The sequence below is a fragment of the Microtus oregoni genome, unplaced genomic scaffold, assembly GCF_018167655.1.
Source record: "Microtus oregoni isolate MIOR12 unplaced genomic scaffold, Mior012 000086F_ref0000336, whole genome shotgun sequence".
In the NCBI taxonomy this organism is placed as follows: domain Eukaryota; kingdom Metazoa; phylum Chordata; class Mammalia; order Rodentia; family Cricetidae; genus Microtus; species Microtus oregoni.
In genome coordinates this window covers 1,276,257-1,298,957 of record NW_024544552.1, presented here as the reverse complement: position 1 = coordinate 1,298,957, position 22,701 = coordinate 1,276,257, and the positions used below count along the sequence as shown (strand labels likewise).

The following is a 22,701-nucleotide window of genomic DNA, read 5'->3' as shown; positions in this document are numbered from 1 at the left end:
TCGTAAATATATATGAAAGTTTAGTTATGCTCACATTCTTCTCTTATGAAACTCACCAGCTCACAAAAGTCCTAACCTTGTGACTTTTTTTTTTTTTTTTTTTGGTTTTTCGAGACAGGGTTTCTCTGCGGCTTTGGAGCCTGTCCTGGAACTAGCTCTGTAGACCAGGCTGGTCTCGAACTCACAGAGATCCGCCTGCCTCTGCCTCCAGAGTGCTGGGATTAAAGGCGTGTGCCACCACCACCCAGCATAATATTATTTCTGCGTGTATGCCTGCATGCCAGAAGAGGGCACCAGACCTCATTACAGATGGTTGTGAGCCACCATGTGGTTGCTGGGAATTGAACTCAGGACGTTTGGAAGAGCAGGCAATGCTCTTAACCGCTGAGCCATCTCTCCAGCCCCCCTTGTGACTTTTGTAGCAAACAGTTGTACTCTAGTCACTAGACACAAACCCCACATACGGGGTGCACCAATTTCAGGAGGTTAACACTAGCTGGCCAAGGTCCCTTTGCTCTACTTGGGTAGGGATCATGGAGAGCTGAGACAGGGTTTTTATTGTAGTAGAGGACTCAAGGCCTCTGACAGTCTAATATACCCAGGGTCTTACAAACTCCAAACTCTTCAGAAGCCCTTTGGTCCTGATCTGTGGTCCTGAGGTTTCAGATGGGAGACTTGTTAATCTGGGCTTTAACCACCAACTTCCAGCCTTGAACTTGGAAACTTTTGTCATCAACAGCTTCTGGAAGCAGTAGGTAAAATATGGCAGCACACATGCAGTGCCTTTATGATCCTGGAGCCTTGAGTGTGGCTAGAGTCACAGCTCTTTGGCTAGGATGTTGGCATTGTTGGCACTTAAGGATTGGCAGCTGTCTGGGATGCATCTGGTTGTTAGAGTCGCCAGTGTCACATCCTCAGGTATTAATACAGCCCTCATTGTCTTTATCTCTAATTTCTTTATTTCAGCCCCAGAAGATCTCTAGAATTCCCAGCTGCTCTTTTACCACAGCCACCACTGTCACTGATACTGTCACCTCCGCCACTCTGCCTTCCTCACAGTCTTCTAATCTTTCTTAGTGTTACCAGCTCATCTCACTCTATCAGTGAAAAACAAAAGCCAAGAAAAGGCCATTTAAGAGAAGCCTCTAACTGAGCTTTATATTGCAATAGCACAGATTAAACCAGGAGTGATTTTTCCACATACTTCCAAAGGGAAACTATCTCTTGCTTATATGGACATATAAAGAGAATTGATAGTGATCAAGATACATCGTCAAACAACTCTATGGCTATCTGCAACAATCAAGGCACCGTGTTTTAATACAAATGAGAAACTGCCCTTCCTCCAATCATAGCTCTAATAATTTCACCATGTAAATGAAGGGTTGTGTTTGCTGGTAGACTTGAGCCTTTTGCTGGGTCATAAGGAGAGATTCTTTCTCCAGGTCTGGTTCCAATTGATAATGAAGAAAGGTAAGTGTGTAGACACAGGACAAAAACATCAAGGGTTACATGTACTTGGAGGAAGTAGAGAAAAAGTTAAAGAACAGGTCAGTAAAAGTGTTTTAGGCATTTTGGATGCTCACCTTACTAGACCTGGATGGAGGTGGGTGGTCCTTGGACTTCCCACAGGGCAGGGAACCCTGATTGCTCTTTGGGCTGACGAGGGAGAGGGACTTCATTGGGGGAGGGGGAGGGAAATGGGAGGCGGTGGCGGGGAAGAGACAGAAATCTTTAATAAATAAATAAATAAAAAACAAAGATAAAAGTGTTCCATACGATACTGTAATGGTAGACATGTGTATTACACATTTGTGCCAAACCACAGAATGCACAAAAGGAAGAGAAAACTCTGATGTGAATTATGTGTTGGACTGGTAAAGACATATCAGTATTAAACACATATTTGTTGGGTGTAGCAAATGTCTCACTGCTGTGGGAAATGGTGACAGTGAGGGAGATGGTACATGTGTTGGGCAAAGGATATACGGGAACTTTAATTTGGACACCATTCATTCATTTTAAATTATATCTAGTATCTATCTATCTATCTATCTATCTATCATCTCTCTCTCTCATGTGTGTGTTTGTGTACAGGTACTTGCATGTTCTGCCATTTATGTGGAGGTCAGATGGTAACTCTTGTGCTACTTTATTGAATTAGCATATTTATATATTGATTTCATATATTATACATATATAATATAAATATATTATATATTTAATTCACCTAGTCAAGTTTGTGAGTAAATGTTTTTATTCACTGAGTCATTTGTCTGACCCTGGCACCATTTTCTATGAACTTAAAATTCTAAAGACAACAATGATAAATAAACAAAAAATAACATTATAGAATTTAAGGCTAATTCATTTTTTGTAGTAAAACATATAAAAGAGCTTTTTATGTGTGACATAAAACCTGTGTGCTTAAGTATTTAAGTAGTGTGAGAAATGCCACAGTAAAGAAGATGGGGCCTTAACAATAATTGAGCTTATTTTCCATCCCAAACTTTAAGAAGTAATTTCCCATGCTATAATCCCTCCCCATAACTCATCATGGCAGGATTGTATTAGCTGAAATGTCACAGCCTCAGACAGGGTTTCCTTTCAGGAAAGGCATTAGCACATTCTAGTCTATTGACCCTGGCCAAACTGCAGTCCATATACCTGAAGAGATATGGATCTCTAATTACAGAAGAGTCTAGATCGTATCACAAATCATGAGTATTTTTGATGTATCAGAGATCTTGCCTCTTTCATAGTTTAATGTCTTCTAAAGACCATGATAAATATACAGACCTGAAGACCTCCAGGCTTTCAGTCATTTATTGAACTCATCTCTAACCCAATACTTTTAATATTCAGAAATCATTTCTTGTGTTTGGAATTAGATTCATGTATGCTGCTAAAATAATAAATTCAGCAAAGTTAGGCTCCATTTGTGCAGCAGTTTATTGTATGTTCACTTAAATTTTTTTTACAGACTCTTCCCTTTGGTCTTCCATGTGGTCACACTTTCAGTTGCAAATGAGGCCCCCAAAATTAAGGGAATTGTGTATAATTTTTTAAAATGATAAAGTATGGGATTAGAATTAAAGTGTAGGGGTTTTGATGGAATATTTTGTGATATATTCGTTTGTGGATTTTACTTTCTAATAACACCCGAAAGTCATACATGTACCGACACGTAAGAGTGTAAAGATAGGTAATGATTGGAACCTTTTCTGTTATAAAAGGATGTGAGCTTTGTTTTCATAAGATAGGCAGCTTATAACATGTTCTAAAAGATCAGAAAAGAACACAAAATTAGCTTAATTGGCTTGGTTCACATGGTATACCTCCTCCCCACAGAGTGTGTATAATCAAGAGTCAATCTATTTATTGAACTTGATTTCACTCCTTTGTTGCTAGTGCCCTGATATTAAGCTGGGATTATTTTCATCATACTTACTTTGCCCTCAATATCATTTATCAGAGTTTAGAATTACAGTTCAAAACACCATAAAAGTTACAGAGTGAAATTACTTTTGTTTTAATAAAAAGGTTGAGACCAGGGAAGGTCTGTGGCTCACAATATACTGGAGTTAGCTAGTGGCAAAGTTTGGATTCACACTTAGGCCTGCCCGAATGTCAATCTAAGTCAACATATTGCCTAGTATAGATACAAGAAACAAATGTATTATTTAGGGAAAGTCTCTGCAGAAGGGATTCCTACAAAGTCTAAACCTAAAGTAGTGATTTTGACGTCTAGGTCTGTGTTCCCATGATCCTAATTAGGGCTAATTGAAGGAAGTAAAAAGGAAACAATGAGGGCCTCCCTAAAGCTTCCTACTATGACACTCCTGTGCTGGTGATCTCTGAAGAGAAAATGCTGATAATTACTGAAGTTGAAGTCCCAGGTCATTAATTGGGCATTGACTTCCACCTGGGAGCCATTCCCCTTGCTCTGGCTCCTGGCTTCCTCAGCTCAATTAAGCAACTCGTTTGTTTTCTCATTAGGAAACTTGTTAGTGTTTCACTCTGTTCCCCTGAGTTGCTCTGGAAAATAGTTTGTGGGAGGATTTCTGAAGCTGCTTCAGGTGTGCCTCTCTCGCTTCCCTGTGAGACATATGCTCCAACGGGATGTGTTACATCCATAGTCAGCAGTGGGGTCAAAGCTCCTTGTCTTGAAAACATAATATGGAAATAAATGGTTGGTGTGACTAGAGATAGCAATGGTCAAGGTGACTGCCTGAGACCTACTGAAAAAGAGGGAATATTGAACACTTGCTTTGAACACCCGTTTATAAGCATGTACAGGACCATTGCATGCTGTTGAGCGTTTGTGCAGACAGGCTGGTGCATTCTGGTCTCTTCTCTCTATGTCTAGAATTTCTATAGTCCCTGAACATTGGTGCAGCTTTTTTGTTGTCCACCGAACACTTATTTGAGTGACAGTTCACTGAGGAAAGACAGGTCATGATACATGTACAACTTCATTCCTTATTTATCAATAGACGCCCAGGGCTCCAGTTACTTAACCTGTTAATGGACTTCGAGTGTAGGAACAGGGCTTTCAACTACGACAGATGAAATGCTATTTGTAACTCTTCATTCTTTAAGTCCATTTAACCAGTCACCAGGAATTTAACCAGAATGTATATATTTATAACCGTCAACTTTGTAGTAGCAGGAGCAATATCATTTATACAGTGTCGGCTAGAATGGTGGTATTCACCAGGACACAGAGCCTTAGGAAGACCCCGGAATTATTATAACGTTAGAGAGAAAAATGATGCCACTTGTGTAAAATGGCCTAGTTCTGAGAGTGGAGAAAAGAACATCTTGGATGAATAATATAGGAAAGACAGGAGATTTGTTCAGTAATTAAAAGTATTCCATAGTGAAAAGCGTATATAAGGTTTAAGCATGGCACTTAAGATACTGGATTTGGAGGCTACCAGAGTAAATCAATCTATTCATCCTCTGGCCATCACTACTATCTGAGGTTTCAGTCAATGCCATTGTCTAGGCGTGAGGTCTTTGTCTTCCTGTTTCCATGATGATAATGGATTGTATTTCTTTCCCAAATGCACCCATGCCCATTATCTATCCCAGGTAGGCATGTGTCCCACTTTCCTTCAGACTGGTTCGGTCATTGCTGCACAGCCCTAGCAAGATGGGAACCCATCAGTCTTACATAAAGATAAAACAAAACACTAACTTCTCTGCTTTCAAATAGAAAAATGAACAAACCTCATATAAAAGATCACATATAAAAATGATCAATATAAGGTGAAACATATGAGAATAGGAAGTAGAGGCTGGAACTTAACAACTCTGTCCTTCCCTATGCTCACCTGGTGTCCCCACCATTTTCTTCTCTGAGATGACTCATTTCAGCTCTCTTTTTTTCTGATGATGGAACTGAAGGCCAAGGAGGGAATATGAATGTCAGAAAGAGGCACCGCTTCTTAGACAGACAGAATGTGGCAGAGACAGACCGCCCTGTGAGTCTTGAATACTCTTTATATTTGATCAAAAGTAGTTTGAATTTCTGCATCATCCCAGTAGATGCCCACTGGTTCTTTTGTTTATTTATTTATTTTGGTGTGTGCATGTGTGTGAAAATGCATGCATATGTGCACATGGGGAAGTGCATGCTGTTTCTGTATGTGTTTTCTGAGCACATGTAGAAATTAAAGAACAACTTATAGGAGTTTGTTCTGTCCTTTCACCATGTGGGTCTTGGAGACCAGATTCAGGTTTTCAGGCTCACCAGCCGATGCTGTTCCCTGCTGACCCACCTCTTCAGCCCCCTCTCTGATTTTACACTCCTTTACACATTCTTTTTAAAAGTCAGTGCCAGTGATTTGAGGCAAATAAAGAAATAGTTCTGAACTTCCCACAAAGAAAACACGCATTCATCCTTAGATGAATTTGGCAACCTCTGCTACTCTATTGCAACATTCTTGGCTTCATTCCATTGCTGCAAAATATGTGCTGGGCGTGGAAGACTTTTCAGATTCTCCCTATTTTAAGAAAGTTTGTTATGTGATTGCAACACTGTTTTGAATGTGGGACGATGCGCTAGGCAAGCACTCTGCCCCTGAGATCTCTTTCTAGCTAAAACCCTGTTTTAAGAAGGGAGGACCTGATGTAGGCCCAGTCAGATGGTCAACTTCTGAATATGCCAAAGAGGAGGGAAATATGTCCACACATATACAGGTTTTGCCTCTTTTAGTTAAAAAATTCTGGGCAAAAACATGAACCTCTTCTGAATTATGTTTCCTTACCCTTAAAACATAATAATGAACTGAAACTCCCACAAAGATGAAAAGAAATGAAATATACAAAGTGGATGACCATGGTCTGAGCAGTAAAGAGGGTTTTTAGGTGGTAATAGATCCCCTTTCCTCCAGACACAGGGCAGATAGTGTTTAGAGATGGGATTTTAACATCACTTTCCATGGTTTAGTCATTATCTTTAATAGTTTTTCCCCCTTATGTCTTTGAATTTTGCACTTGTCTTTCTCAGTTGTGAAACACAGACAATAGGTAAGTTGAGAGAATTCTTTGTTTTTTTTCTCTTTTTATTTTATTTAAATATTTTTCATTTTATATACCAACCACAGTTCCCCCTCCCTTCTGTTCTCCCACTTTCCTCACTCCCCCACTTCCCACCCCTTCCTCAGAGTGGTAAGGCCTCTCCTGGGCAGCCAACAAACTCTGGAATACCAAGTTGAGGCAAGACCAAGACTCTCCCCCACCCCGCATCAAGGCCGAGCAAGGTATCCAACCACAGGGAATGGCCTCCATTAAAAGCCTGTTCATGCATCAATGATAATTCCAGGTCCCACTATCAGGGGCCCCACAAACAGATCAAGTCAAATAACTATCCTTCACATTCAGAGGGCTCTGCTCAGTCCCATGCAGGTTCCCTCCCCAGCTGTCAGTCCAGCCCATGAGCTCCTACTAGCTTGGATCAATTATCTCTGTGATTTTCCCCATCATGACCTTGACCCCCTCCTTCATATTGTCCTTCCTCCCACTCTTCACCTGACTCCAGGAGCTCAGCACAGTGCCTACAAACCTTGAGCTAGGGAAATTCTCAGGAATCCATAAGGATGACCCTAGCTAAGACGCCTAGCAATAGCACAGAGGGTGTTTAACTGGCCTTCCGCTGTAATCAGATTGGTGACTAATCCAATTGTCATCATAGAATTTTCATCCAGTAACTAATAGAAGCATATGCAGAGAGAACTCTTGTGTTAAAGTATTTTATAAGTGGAAAAGTATATATCCATATGCGAAAGACACTACTTTAAACTTTTTCCATATAAATTCCATAAAGGGGATTCTTGCCTAATTTACATATATCTCACATTTATCATGTAAATGGCAGCCAAACTCATAGTGATTCAAATTGATCTTTTCCCTTGGACCAAGGTGTTTAGTGAAACCCTAGGCATTCTTGTCATTCTTCTTACCTATGCAAAGTAGGTACCATAACTTTTTTTTCTTTTTACTTTTTGTCTTAATTACAGTTATCTCAACCTGTCTTTGTTGAAAAGTATTTGTGAAGACAAAAAAATACGTCCCGACCAGCACACTCCTTGGTGATACCCAAAGGATGTGTTGAGCATCTCTTGGATCAGATTAATTCATCATTAAGGTCTATGCTCAGTGATGAGTATGAAGAACTTGCAGTCTTAGTATAGAGTCTTCAGTAGTCATCTCACAACTCAGGAAATAGACACTCATCACTGATTGCTAGAGCAGGACACAATGTCATCACGCTACTATGAGCACAATCATAACAGTAAATAATATGCCTATTTTATTTTTAATAATCAAGTAATCTACAGAAGGTAATATGAATGAGGGTTTCTCCCAAACCAAGTTTCTCCTTCTCTGTGCTTTTACATACACTATACTCATAAAAAATTTAAATTTAATAGTGTTTCTTAGAACTCTTCAGTGTTTTCTTTAGTGAAAGCAAATTAATGTAAGTATTTCTATACATCCTGGAAGATTTATATATCATTTCAGGAAGGGCATTCTCATTTTGATAAAAAAAACTCCTTTGTCTTGTTTGGTTGTTTTATTTAACCAGTTCCCTATTGTGGATCCCTTGAATTGCTTCTGGTCTTTACAATTATAAATAAGACTAAAGGAAAATACAAGATGACATCCTAGAAATAGGATAACCTGGTTTAATAAAAATAACTATGAAGTTTACATAAGTATTGTTAACATTCCATTCAAAGTATGATATATTATATTCTTACACTAATACACGAAGAACACCTGTTTGATTACCACCTTTCAAATCAAGTATGTCTGTGAACTTCTAGGTCTTTGTCAATGTAAAAACATGAGAAGAATACCAGAATATTGCTCCAGATTGAACACACCTTATTTTGAGTTGGCTAATATCTATTCACATGTTTCATATTTTGTTTTTTTCAGTTTCTATTTAAAGTTTATTTCTCACATTACAAATTAAACTTCATGAGAAAAGAAATACCATCCTCTATACTATCTTTACACTAGCATAAAATACGGAAAACAAAAAGTGGTCCATTCGATGAATGAGTACTTCTTGTCACAGTGGTTTAGCTGCATATGATATCACTTTGAACTTTGGTTCATATTTTTTTCCTTAGGAAACAATATTATGAACAAATATGCCAATAAAAGGGATAGTTAGATTAAAAAATTACAACCACTTTAACATTTTTTTACACAACTATTTATCTCTTCCTTTGAAATCATTTCCCACAGCCTTAGTTTTGACTGTCTCTTACTGGAATATGAATTTACTGCTGAAGGCATCAGTCCTGTGTGCAAGATGAAGAGTAATTATCTGAGAAATAGAACTGGCATGTTTCACTTCTCTCTGCCCAACTCGTTGCCCCAGAGGGACTTTCACTAAGAGCTCATGACACTGACAGTTCCAGGGAACACCCACAAGGAGCCTCTGGGAAAATGGACTTTCTAGGAGCACTGGATATAAGTAGATAGCAACAGAATTTGCTCTGAGGAGGAAGCTACAGTTTCTAAAGCCATCAAGGGATCAGGTAACAGGTGAAGGTGATAAAGCAGGTATGTGATTATCAAAAGAGAATTAGGCAAGAGCTTTGATCCTCTCAGGGTGTGGCCAGAAAACTCAAGCAAAATTAGACTTGATGCCCACAAAACTCACAATCATTTTCCAATAACATCGGGAAATCAAAACATATATGAGTTTCAGGAACGAACTGCCAAGTGTTTCTATTCTTTCTTTTAGGGAAGAGGAAGTTGGTTAAGTGAAAAATCCCCAGTTTAGACTGTGCAGCTGGGGTGTGTCAGAGCAAGGGGATGCAGTCAGTCTCTGGCTGATGCAGTCTCTTCCCTGCCTAGGAATTCTGACTCACGCCTTTCTTCTTTGATAATTCCTGTTGCCTGTCACTCAGAAAAACCCACTTTTAAAAGCTGCAGTATGAGTGTTGAATGCATAATCATTACACAGAATGGGCCTGATATTTTAGAGAGCACTTTTGGAGTGTCAGCCCCATTTTCATGCCCAGATCACCTAATCCTTCCCTCCCAAAACAGTCGATGAAGTGTAAGATTTCCTGAGAGAGGTCACAACCTTTAAGTGGCAATCCCTGACAACAGCACAATACCTCTGGTTATTTTATCATTGTAAACTAGCTGCACAGAGTCCTCAGAAAAGATAAAGCTCATAAGAAGGATTACAATAGAAAAGGTCCTTCTCCCCTTTTATTGGCTAGGGAGAATTGAGTTGCTGGATTTTCAAGAGTTTAGTACTAGAACATACACAAAGATTAAACAGGGTCAGGAGTTGTCATTTCTAGTCCAAGCCCAGCCATCTAGTGATGTTGGGTCATTCAGCCAATCATTTTGTCTTGGACAGGAGGTAGGGAAGGGGAGGTGCAGTTTCAGTATGAAAACATAAGGGATTTAGTTAGACAATCTTCAAACTCAGCTGTGTGCTCACAGTTGCTGTTCCTGGCTCTAGGAATATTGCATGAAGAGATGGAGGATGCTGAAGTAGTTCCTCTTGCATCTTAACTCCCCCTCCTCCTTGGAATCATGGACCGTGCTAACCACACCTGGACCCACACCTTCATCCTTGCTGGTTTCAGCCCCACTGGCACTCTGCGACCTCTTACCTTCATGGGGATCCTGTGCATCTATCTCCTCACACTTGCAGGGAACTTGTTCATCATTGTCCTTGTTCAAGCAGATTCGGGGCTGTCCACTCCCATGTACTTCTTTATCAGTGTCCTCTCCTTCCTGGAACTCTGGTATGTCAGCACCACAGTGCCCACCTTGCTACATACCCTGCTCCACGGACGTTCACCCATCCCTTCGACTGCATGCTTTGTCCAGCTGTATGTGTTCCATTCCTTGGGCATGACTGAGTGCTACCTGTTAGGTGTCATGGCTCTGGACCGCTACCTGGCCATTTGTCGTCCGCTCCACTACCATGCACTCATGAGTAGACAGGTGCAGCTGTGGCTAGCAGGGGCCACTTGGGTGGCTGGCTTCTCAGCTGCCCTGGTGCCTGCTGGTCTCACTGCCACTTTACCTTACTGTTTGAAAGAGGTGGCCCATTACTTCTGTGACTTGGCACCACTAATGCGGTTGGCATGTATGGACACAAGCTGGCACGCTCAGGTTCACGGGGCGGTTATTGGTGTGGCCACTGGATGCAATTTTGTCCTCATCTTGGGACTCTACGGGGGTATTCTGAAAGCTGTGCTGAAGCTGCCTTCAGCTGCCAGCCGAGCCAAAGCCTTCTCTACTTGTTCGTCCCACATGACAGTCGTGGCGCTGTTCTATGCTTCTGCTTTTACTGTATACGTGGGCTCGCCTCAGAACAGACCCGAGGGCACCGACAAGCTTATCGCCTTAGTGTATGCCCTTCTGACTCCATTCCTCAACCCCATCATCTATTCCCTTCGCAACAAGGAAGTGAAGGAGGCTGTGAAAAGGGTCAGTGACAAGATCAGGACTATGTTGAGGGAAGCCTAATTATCTCTTTCGGCGTTACGCACATCCTGGGCAAAAGTAAGAATCAACTGGTAAAAAAAAAAAAAAAGAATCAACTGGTTTGCTAATCATTTTGCAGAATCAGAATCAATGCCAATAAGATTATCACATCACTCAGTTTAGTACTCACTGTACTGCACAGACCCACTCTTTCTTGACCTATCAGAGATGAAATAGGTCAAGGGAAAGGAGTTTTATCTTAATCCTTTCTGATCTGATGGTTTCTTCACCTATCAGATGCTACAGTGGATTAAAAACTTGCATAGAGGAACTATTTTTTTATTTTATTTATTTATTAAAAATTTCCACCTCTTCCCCTTCACCCATTTCCCTCCCACTCTCCCCCATTCCCACTCCCTTTCCAGTCCTAAGAGAAGCCAGGGTGCCCTGCCCTGTGGGAAGTCCAAGGTCCTCCTTCTCCATCCAGGCCTAGGAAGCTTTGCATCCAAACAGTCCAGGTTTGGTCCCAAAAAGCTAGTACATGCAGTAGAATCAAAACTCAGTGCCATTGCCATTGACTTCTCAGTCAGCTCTCATTGTCAGCCACATTCAGAGAGTCCAGTCTGATCACATGCTCATTCAGTCCCTGTCCAGCTGGCCTTGGTGAGCTCCCATTAGATCAATCACACCGTTTCAGTGGATGGGTGCACCCCTCGCGGTCCTGACTTCCTTGCTCATGTTCTCCCTCCTTCTGCTCTTCATCTGGACCTTGGGAGCTCAGTCCAGTGCTCCAATGTGAGTCTCTGTTATAGAGAAACTATTTTAATTGAATTTATGACTTTGATTTTTTGTATTGGGACAAGATAAAAGAATGAAAAAAGTGAAACGCGTTCACCCGGTGCCTAGCTTTGGTTCTGTCATTCTCATATCCAGACAACCCCAAAGTGTGTGGCTGATGACTCAGAATTCACCAGTCTCTCCAGGATAGTGGGTGAAGTCAGCAGGCATGACAACAGGGAAATAAGGCCAACTAAGGCCTGCAGCAGCTGGTTTATAAGACACGTGATCCCAACAGAGTTTTAAAGGGAGAAAACAAGGGTGACGGAAACAGTACCATGGACAGCATGAGTGGTGATTCATGTGGAGCAGGGAGCTCCACTGATCGAGTCCAGTAATCTTGAGTCACGGTCCCAGGGCCACCTCAGCAGGATTTAACTTTCAGGGAGTGGCTGAAGACTAGAACTGTTCACCTAGTTCCCTTTGGCTCAAGAGCAGCAGAGTTGAGCATGTTGTCTGAGCTCTCCTTCAGTGCCATAGATATTATCTTAGAGTGAATTTGAAGTCGTCTTTGTAGGAGGAGTAGAAAAAAAAATGACGGGTGTTACAGGAAAGGCGTGCCTGTAAACAACAGAAAGGGAAACGCTGCACAAAGCTGTGGAGTCAGCCCTACCCTCTGTTTTAAGCTTGACAATACTGCTCCCTTCTGCCTCTGCACTTTAGAGATCTGTGAATCCTGAGCCACCAGCCACCCACATAGGGGTGGTCTGGATATTAGAATGACGGAACTAAAGCCTTGGCAAGGACTGGGGATGGTGTGAATATGTCTCATCTTTCTCATTCTTACATGTGTCCCACTACAAAACTGAACGCAATGATTTTTTAATACTCTCCACATCAGGATTGGTGGTTATTACGTCCATATATACACAGGTGTGTGAGTGTGTGTGTATGTGTATGAGTTGAGTTGAACCTGTATCCCAGCTTGGCTTGGGAGTCACTGTATACTCCAGACAGGCCTTAAACTCACACAGCTGTGCAATCATGTCTAGCCTAAAATACTCTACAAAGCCTTTGTCTTATCCCACTGACTAAGGATTATTGTTTCACTATTGGCACAACTAAGTTAGAAGGATTTCTGGAATTGCCATCAAGAGCCAGACTCAACAAGCTGTCATCCAGATGTCTAGTCGACCCTGGCAGAGTCACCTCGGCCTCATCTCTGTGTGAAATCTCAGTGGCTGGCAGGGATAGCTGTTCACATTCCTTCCAGCTGAGGGAGTTTCGATTCTGGGATTGCAGCACTTTGAAAAGCATCATGATCCAGACCTGGCAGAGAATATTCTGATTATCCCGAAGAAAGGAAATTTATTGGTCAAATTCCCACAGGTTTTTTTTTCTACTTATTGGGGAAAAATATTTGTTTTCTGGTTTCTCTTTGTCTTAAAATGCCTGTAACAGAATATTCTAAAATTCCAATGATTAATAAATGTTCGAATTGACCTTGTTACCTCACAGTGTTAAATAGAAAAGAGGTTAAGATTTCCTGCATTGGTTCAAATGTTAATCTCATATTCACTTGCTTTGTGAGCTTAGGCGACATATTGCAAATCTCCACCTCAAGTTGCTTAATCTGTAAAATGGGTGCAGTAATAGGAATCTTAGAAACTATATAAATGCTATAGTTTTACATTTCCCACATCCAGTGACTGCTTATCTGTACACTAATCTCTCCTTTGTGGGGTATTATGCAGCCTAGTTGAGGCATTCCAATTCAGTGTCTCCTCTTGAGCTGTGCTTCATGTCCTCCTTGTTTAACTGGAAGATTCAGACAGGATCATTAACCCTATGTTCTTCAGTGCTGGGCACAGCACTCCATTCTTTCACTATTATTTGAGACCCCCATCCTTTGTCTCCTATGCCTCTAACTTCACATAGGCTACTGATTATGATTTCAAAAGAATTGTTTTCTGTGTTGTTAGCACTAAAGAACTTCCGGGAGCTGTTTGTCCTGGTAGTGACTTGCATCACTGTAGTTAAGTCTTTGGGCTTCCATTTCTATGAGGTTCATGTTCTATGGTAGGATAGGATGCTTACGTATCAGCTGTGGAGCTAGAACTAGTCATATCACAACTGAGGAAAGAAAGAAATAGCATACCATGGATATTTATTCATTTTTTTGAGAAGAATAAATATGTGAACAAATAAACAGACTTTTAAAAAAGTCAAATAACTGTGGCAAAAATTATATTACTATCCTTTAACTCTATCAGGATAAAATGCCTTTCATAAATCCATTCATAAGGCTCTAAGCTACCTTTGCCTTTTGTTGTGCAATTGTTTTATCTCCTAACCATCTTGGGGTCTTTCTCTTTATAACATAAGTTGAGGCTATCATCACACAGTGCTTTTCAAAATATGCAAACAGCATTTATATACTTCGTGTATAATGTTATTGGATCTTCAACCCTCTACATGCCCTTTGAGTGGCCAGACAATATCAGGGATCTGGAATCTCTCAGGCTGTCTCTGGCAGGAAGTATTGTATATTTCATTTTGTACAACAAATAGCATCCCGTTTTACAAGTGCCTAATGCGATGTATGGAGTTAAATATTCATGCCAGCTCATAGCCACCTTGCCAATGTGAATAACGACTCTAGTTGAACAGACAGGATGAAAAGGTCGGGACTAAAAATGAACACACCAATTGCAGTATGCTTGCGGGAAGACCAGCATTCCTCATGCAGGATATTTGTACTTTGTCTTAACTTTAGTACATTAGGTAGCAAAGAAAGGTAAAATTAGTAAGAACCCTGTTCACTGAATGCAAGCCTGCCAAGTTATTTTTCAGAATGACCCATGATATCATTTTCCTATGTATCAGGTACATTTTAGCTGCATCTGATAGTATTTTTGTAACCTATAGGGTGCAATTTTAAAATAATGTATTATTTATAAATACAGCATGATAAATTTTTAGAGGAAGAGAAACTTACAATCACGTAAATTAGTGATGTTTCCTCATCTTCCTTAGCTGCTTGCAAGTTTCCGACAAATGATTTTGGTTTCATTCACCCTCCCCCCATCCTCCCAGTTCTACTCTACTTCCCTACACAATTCAACTTTGCCTCATCTTTATCCCTTTTTAAAAAAAAATTTAAACCCTTAAAGTTCTGTTTGTGATGCCCATACATCCTTGGGTATGTGGCCTTCCACTGCATCTTGGTGGACCTGTGAGGGGCTGTGCTCTTAAAAAAAAGAAAAAACTGTCCTTTCCCCCTCTCCCAAAGCTACCAGTTACAAATAAACTCAGCTAAGAGTAAGTCTTGGTATTCACTTCTCCTCTCCATGCTGGGATTTGGTCTGGCATGATCTTATGCAAGTCTTATGCATGATGTCATAAGTGATGTGCGTTCATATGTGTATCTGCGCTACTATGTCCAGGAAACAGCTTGCTTTTACTCATCCACCAACTCTAGCTCTTAGTGGTTCTTTTTCTCACTCATCTTTAATGTCCCTAACCTTATAAAGCATTTATTTATTCACTTCTAATTTCTCATAGGCATGTGGTATTATTGGAAAATTTTACTAATGAGCTGATGAGTTTTGTACTTAGTATGTCCTATCTCACATAAAATTTTTACATAGATGATTTTAAAAATCATTCTTTGTTTCTGATTTCAACTTTTGGTATACATTCCTCTTCCACTTGATGCTAGATAGCATCTCCTACCTCTATGCTCAGGTATTTGACCTCTATGCTCAGGTATTTGACCTCATCTGATTAATAACCTGAGAGACTTGAGATATGGAGTGTATAATCTACTCAGTGAATACCATGCTTTCAGACTTATAAATGGATATATCACATCAAATGTAGAAATGATGTGCAGTTCTTCTCAAAGCTTGGCTAACAAACATGGGAATGCGGAAGGACAAATGTGACGTGAAGGGAAGGAGAATTTCGGAGCATTTACCTTGCTACTCTGAGTAGCCCCATTACTACTTTCAGGGTTCAGATAGACTACGGTTCCTTGTTTAGAATTATAGAAAATACAGCATTGTATTGAAGGATTGCTGCAACTTATCTATCCCAGTGAATAGTCGGGTATTTCAGAGGTAGTAAGATCTAGTAGCTGCCCATCATGGAATCTATTAGCACTTAGAAACAATGCGTGTTTTATGCTTTGGTCTCCAATGCTATGCTTCCCACAGGAAGCTTTTAAAGCCTCAGGGATTTCATGTATTTATGTCCACTTAATGTGATTTGGTTCTTTTTTCTTTTTCCAATATAGTTTTTTTTTTAATTTGGTTATTTGGGCATTTCACGTAATACACCCTGATCACACTCACTTTTCATTACACCTAGGTTCACACCCACCCTTGTGACCTCTTTCCAAAATAAAGAAGAAAGAAAAAAAAAGCCACCACTGTCTTGTGTTTGCTCATATACTCAATGGAACATGGTCAAGCTCCCAGTGACCAACCCATTAAAGAAAACTGAGTCCCTTCCCATCACTACCCCTATCAGAAGCCATCAACTATGGAGAGATACACTCTGGCATCCCTATCACAATTTTAAAAGTTCTTTTCAATGGCTTCCTGTTTAGACTTTTATTTGGGAAGAGGGATGGACCCTTATCAAAAGTCCTCTTGGACATCCTGCTGTGGCCTCGAGCCATGGAGATCCTACGGCTATGGTTCCACAAGACCAGTCCCTTCGTGAGCTATTTGTTTCTTAATATAATTGATTATTTCCTTCTCTTAAGGTTAATTTAACAACTACTTTGCACTTATCTCTTGCTCTGAAATGAAAAAAGTAAGCACCTTTATATCAATTACAAAAGTCAAATGTTTTACACTCACACTCAGTGGATAAATGCAATTATCTTGAATTTATCTGGACTCTGAATCTATCTGAGTACACACTTGGAGACAGTACTCAGCTGAGGTCAAAGTTCAGGTACTGATAAAAGGAATTTTGAAAAAAAATGAGAGTAGAAACATTTTATGAAAAACCAAGCTTATCTCATTAATGTATCCAGGGTAAAATGGTGGTGGACTGGGTTGAGTACTGGCAGCAAACCTGCTGCTGGGGATTTGAAATACTGATTTAGAATAGCATTTTCGGAGAGCCAGGGGGTTGCTCAGCAGTAAAGAAGGCTTGCTGCTCATACAGAGGACCTGAGTTTAAGTCCCAGCATCCATCTCTGGCAGCTCATAACTGCCTGTAACTTCAGTGCCAGAGGGTCTGGTGCCCTCTTCTGGCCTTTGTGGATACCTGCGTGCCTGTGCACATAAACATAGACACATGCGTTCACAATGCACATAAATCAATAATTTTAACAGTGAATTAAAACTGGGAATAGTATTTTCAATAGTTGGTAAACAGTGGTTAGAACAATGAACTAATTGTGGTCACTCTGGTGTCGGGTAATGGTAGGAGGGGTGAAGATCGAGATGCTCAGCAGAAAAGGAATGGTATCTATGTGGGTTAGGTGCTAGACTGTAAGGCAAATGGTGAATAATGACAAATATTCTGGCCAATAAGTTTTCAAGAGGCAATTCTTTTCCGGGATCCCCAAATTATTATTCTCCATGCATTGATGAGGATGTGAGAGTTGGGTTGTTTCTTTAATGACATGTAATATGGTCATTGCAAAACAGGCAAGATCCCTGGGATTTGATCTCAGAACTCCAAAGTGAAGATTGCAGGACTAAGTTGTTTGAGAAACATGTCTCATTTGACTCACTTTTCTGTGCCTAACTTCTTGGCCCGAGGGATTCATACTGAGAGGTAATCATAGCAGCCCGAGGGAACATTCATTAAGGAGTCTGTGGGAGACCTGCAGTTCCAGGAGCATGGTCTATAAGGATGGAACACTCTTTGCATAGAGATGATATCAAGAAGGATGAGACTAGTTCTACTGTAATCAAATCAGTGAGGTGATGGTTGGAGTTGGCACAGAAGAGGTAAGAGTGGCTGAAGAAGAGAAGTAGGGAGCAACATTGACCTTTTCTCAATAATTTCCCTGAGAGTATGGGAGTGACACTCTAGGGACATTAATGTAGATGATGCATCTCCATGCTAACCCAACACACATCAGTCAAAGACTGGAGAATCACAGACTAATAACTTGTAAGGAACTTCACGAACCTCTAACTTAAACTTCTTCACTTAAAGAAGTTCAAACAAGGAGGAAGCCATGGTCTAGCCCAAAGTTCGCTTTGAGTTGCTAGTAAAACAAATTTAGAAATACAATCCCTGAATAAGGTGCCCTTGATGCACTTCCCAGAGGCCTGCTTAATACCGTCTCATTTCTCCCTATCCCCTACAGAATCCTGAAGTTTGTCTCCTGTTAGGATCCAACCAGAAAAAAAATCCGGGAGTCTTCTTGATTATTCATGTTGTGCCAAATATGTAACCTTTGAGAAATTCTCCCAAGATAGCTTTGTTTTTTTTTAAATCAATCTTTTCCTCTTTCAATCTTTGATGAGAACTTTGATGAGTTCCAAGAGACTCCCCCAGTGAGACTTAGCTCCTTGGAAAAGCAAGTCTCTTTTTCCTACTGCACTCTGGTCATTGGAGTCAGTATATAGAACAGGACATTATTTCATAACGTCATAGGAACATTTCCCTAGGTATTGTAGGTGGATGAGAGAGAATTTTCCTACCTCTTGTTTAGTTTCTATTTTTTGTCTTGCTTTGTTCATGCAGAAAGGAGAAAATTCTAGACCCCAGGCACTTCTCTCATAGTCTACAAATGGTGGTTCATGGAGAAAGGAACAGATATCGAGCAAATCACTCCTGACTTGTAGTATTGACTCCTCTTTTATAGACTAAAGGGAATGGATTGGGTAGACTCTGCTATTTCTTTGCTTGTGTCATCTCATCTTTTATTTCAAGAGTAAAAAGCCTAAAGCTGCTCATTTGGTGCCTTTATCTCTCATTCCCAGGAATTATGGATCATGTTAACCACACCTGGACCCACACCTTCATCCTTGCTGGTTTTACTCCCACTGGTACCCTGCAACATCTTGCAATCTCTGGAACCCTGTGCATCTATCTCCTCACACTTGCAGGGAACTTGTTCATCATTGTCCTTGTTCAAGCAGATTCGGGGCTGTCCACTCCCATGTACTTCTTTATCAGTGTCCTCTCCTTCCTGGAACTCTGGTATGTCAGCACCACAGTGCCCACCTTGCTACATACCCTGCTCCACGGACGTTCACCCATCCCTTCGACTGCATGCTTTGTCCAGCTGTATGTGTTCCATTCCTTGGGCATGACTGAGTGCTACCTGTTAGGTGTCATGGCTCTGGACCGCTACCTGGCCATCTGTCGCCCGCTCCACTACCATGCACTCATGAGTAGACAGGTACAGCTACGGCTAGTTGCAGGTACATGGGTGGCTGGCTTCTCAGCTGCCCTAGTGCCTGCCGGTCTCACTGCCACATTACCCTATTGCTTGAAAGAGGTAGCCCATTACTTTTGCGACCTCGCACCAGTCATGCAGTTGGCATGTGTGGACACAAGCTGGCACGCTCGGGTTTATATTACTGTGATCGGTATGATCAATACATGCAACCTTGTCCTCATCTTGGGACTCTATGGGGGTATTGTTAAAGCTGTGCTGAAACTGCCTTCAGCTGCCAGCCGTGCCAAAGCCTTCTCCACCTGCTCCTCCCATATAACTGTAGTGACTCTGTTCTTCGGCTCTGCTTTCATTGTCTATGTAGGGCCACCAGAGATCCGAGCTGAGGGCAGAGGCAAGCTTATTGCCCTGGTATACACGTTTCTCACTCCTTTCCTCAACCCTATTATTTATACCCTTCGCAACAAGGAAGTGAAGGAAGCTGTTAAGAGGGTTAAACAGAGGATTAAGGCTTTGCTGAATTGACTCTATAGAGTCTACATATTTATAATCCACCCATTGGAAAATTGCAAGATTTAACTGGTTACTTATGTCAATCATAAACTAGATGTTTCAATAATAATATGTGAAATAGTCAACAAAAGTAGTCCTGGATGAGGATAAATTGAAAACCTGTTGGAGAAGAAATATAGTCCCAGAATCTACTAATATAGGAGTGGATGAGGACACATATTTGAGGAAATAACCACAGCAAAAAAAGTAAATAAAGTTCAGGGGATTTTTTTTTGGGGGGGGGAGGCAGAAAAAAATTGAAATGTGTTAATTTCTAAAACCTAGGCTGGTTATGGGGTTGCAGTTCAAACTGGATTTTGGAGAATGATCCAGAAGATATTGAGATTAGTTACAGGAAGATTGGAAGGGTACACTGGACAAATGTTGAGATGGCGAACAGTGAGCTATGATACAGAAAACCAAGAGAAACCCAAAAACTTGGAGCTCAATGTTCTTGAGCAACACTGTGATCAAACACATTGGAAGATGGAATGGAGGTTTTTCCTAGTTTGAAGAGAATGAGACGGGAAACAAAGGTGCCTCAGTGACTGGAGGTCTAAGTAATACCGCCATGGTCTACACTTTAAATTGGAAACCAGCAAACATCGTGGACACATCCTCCTTTGTGAGAAACTAGCCTGTGAACCATGGAAAGTTGCAAAGAGAGAAGTCAGAGCACTTTCACCTCCCTGTTTTCAAGACCCTTACAGGTCTATTTTATTTTATTGTTTGATAATTTCATACACACATGTAATGTGTTTTAAAGACAACCATCTCCCACTCTCCTATCCAATTCCTTCCTATCCCCCATCACCACTTCTCCTTCCAAACTTTATGTGTTTTTAAGCTTTTTTATTTGAATTTTTTATACAGTGTACTTTGATTTTATCCTCCTGTTCCTCCCCTATTCTCCCTACCTCAATAATGACCCAACTTCATATTCTTTCTCTTCTTCTTCTTCTTCTTCTTCTTCTTCTTCTTCTTCTTCTTCTTCTTCTTCTCCTCCTCCTCCTCCTCCTCCTCCTCCTCCTCCTTCTTCTTCTTTTTCTTCTTCTCATTCTTCTCCTTCTTCTTAAACTTTCTTCTCTACAGAACATTTATTGTCCTGAGAATCACAAAGAAACACAGGTGTCTGTGAGCCATAGACTTTTATGGGCCCATCTTCCCCAGAATGCAACCCTCTAATCAATGGTGAATGTGGCCTACCATGGATTTTCCAATTTGCCTGGTTTATGAAGAACTCATGGTACTTGTGAATTTTTACATTGTATATGGATCTTAAATTTCTAGCAGTAGTGTTCTGACTTCTTTTGTCCATTACATAACAAAAATACCTGAGTGCTATATTTAAGAAAGACTAACAAGCATGGGTAATATTGATCTCACATATCTAACAGATTTGTTTCAATTTGGCTAGCACTAACAACTGTCTAGTGAGAAGATTTCAGAAACTATATAGTTTATGTATTTGTATCCATAAAAATGGAATAAATATTTCTGGAAAAGTAATAATCCGTTTAACATTATTTTCAGTTCGTTTTTCATCCCTTCTAAAGAGATGATATGTTTAATTTTTTATTCCATCTTCAGGACTCTTAAATAACATTTGTTCCTTGATTTCTGTCCTCTTCAGGTTTTAGAAAGTTGTCTCTGCCAAATCCACTTATACAGAGTACACTGTGTATATATTTTATGTGTCAGGATGTAGCAATAGAAGTCACTAAAAATAAAAATTTTAAAAGTATGCCAATCCAAAGAATAGAAAGTTTGTATGAGAATAAATCTTTTCTGTGCATTTGGGATGCTGTGGTTGCATGCTTACTGTCTGGGAAAGACAGAGATTTTTTTTCTCAGGGATGATTTTAAGTGATGTCATTTTCAAAACATTAGAATAAAGTAAATGTTACTTAAAATAAAATCATATAAAGGTGTGTGTGTGTGTATGCGTGCGCTCATGTGGGTAGGTGGGTGGTAGGTGGGAAGTGGGAGGATGGAGGGTGGGGTTTCTGTTGCTTATGCATATACATAAGTTTTGCATCCATGTATGGACTGCCAAATTCTTGGTTCACATACACTCTTTGGGCCAAATAAGATCTGGAATCTGTTTCTGCAGGCATGTTTCTACCAGAGTAGAACCTTAGGCATATTTTCCCATACTAGAAATGGTTACATTTGTGTTACAAAGACAAAGTAGAGTACTTCTTATAGAGCCTGGAAAACTGACAACTCAAAAGTATTTACTATCTGGCTCTTAAAGAAAAATAATTGCCTGTCCCTTAGTAAAAGTATATGCTATTGTAAAAGTACAGACTGGGAAAAACTGTATGAATTAAGTTATAATTTCAAAACAAACGGTATCCTAGGACAAAATCAATGAGTTACTACATACTGATGCACTGGCATCCAGCATGGCATCTGCCCACTGGTGATTCTGAGCCCTGACATGGAATCCATCAATACTTTGTACCAGGCCTTTCCCAGCTCTGTTTAGTTATTTCGGTGCTTTCTGGCTTTTTGTTTTCTTCTGTTTTCTTGATTCCAGTCCCACAGACATATACTGTATACACTGGGGAAAAAAAACTGACTTTGATTACATTCTATTGACTTCTTCCAAACTTTGGAAGGCAATGCTAACAGACACTGTTATCACAGGCCCTTTGTGCTTTATTTACAATACTGAGGCAGGTATGTGTGTAACTCAAGGCACAGTTTTGAATACTCTGTCTTAGTTTCCTTGAAAATAAATTGAACTAATAAGTATTAGTATTACATTACAGAGTGACTGTGAAAATTGTATTAGCTTATGCATGCACTGGGCTTAGGAAACTATCTAATAACCAGCCAAAGTTCAGAAAGTAGATTTTTAATTGGAAAACCATTAAGAATCCATATCCATTCTTTATTTCAAAAGTGTTAGCTGTTATCAGTGAGGCTTCTCAAAGAAAAAGAAATACCAGGAAATCTTAGACTTTCTTTTTGTTAAGGAGTCACTAGAAACAGGGTAGCGAGAG

At 40.4% G+C, this 22,701-nt stretch overlaps 2 protein-coding genes across 2 annotated transcripts; both read left to right on the top strand.

The window, feature by feature from the left end:
• Positions 1-10,080: 10,080 nt before the first annotated feature.
• LOC121441999 (olfactory receptor 6N2-like) lies at positions 10,081-11,025 on the top strand. The gene has a single exon (XM_041643438.1). It carries the CDS (start codon positions 10,081-10,083, stop codon positions 11,023-11,025), a length of 945 nt encoding a protein of 314 aa, XP_041499372.1.
• Positions 11,026-18,724: 7,699 nt separating this feature from the next.
• LOC121441978 (olfactory receptor 6N1-like) lies at positions 18,725-19,663 on the top strand. The gene has a single exon (XM_041643405.1). The coding sequence runs from the start codon at positions 18,725-18,727 to the stop codon at positions 19,661-19,663; it is 939 nt and encodes a 312-aa protein (XP_041499339.1).
• Positions 19,664-22,701: the final 3,038 nt, after the last annotated feature.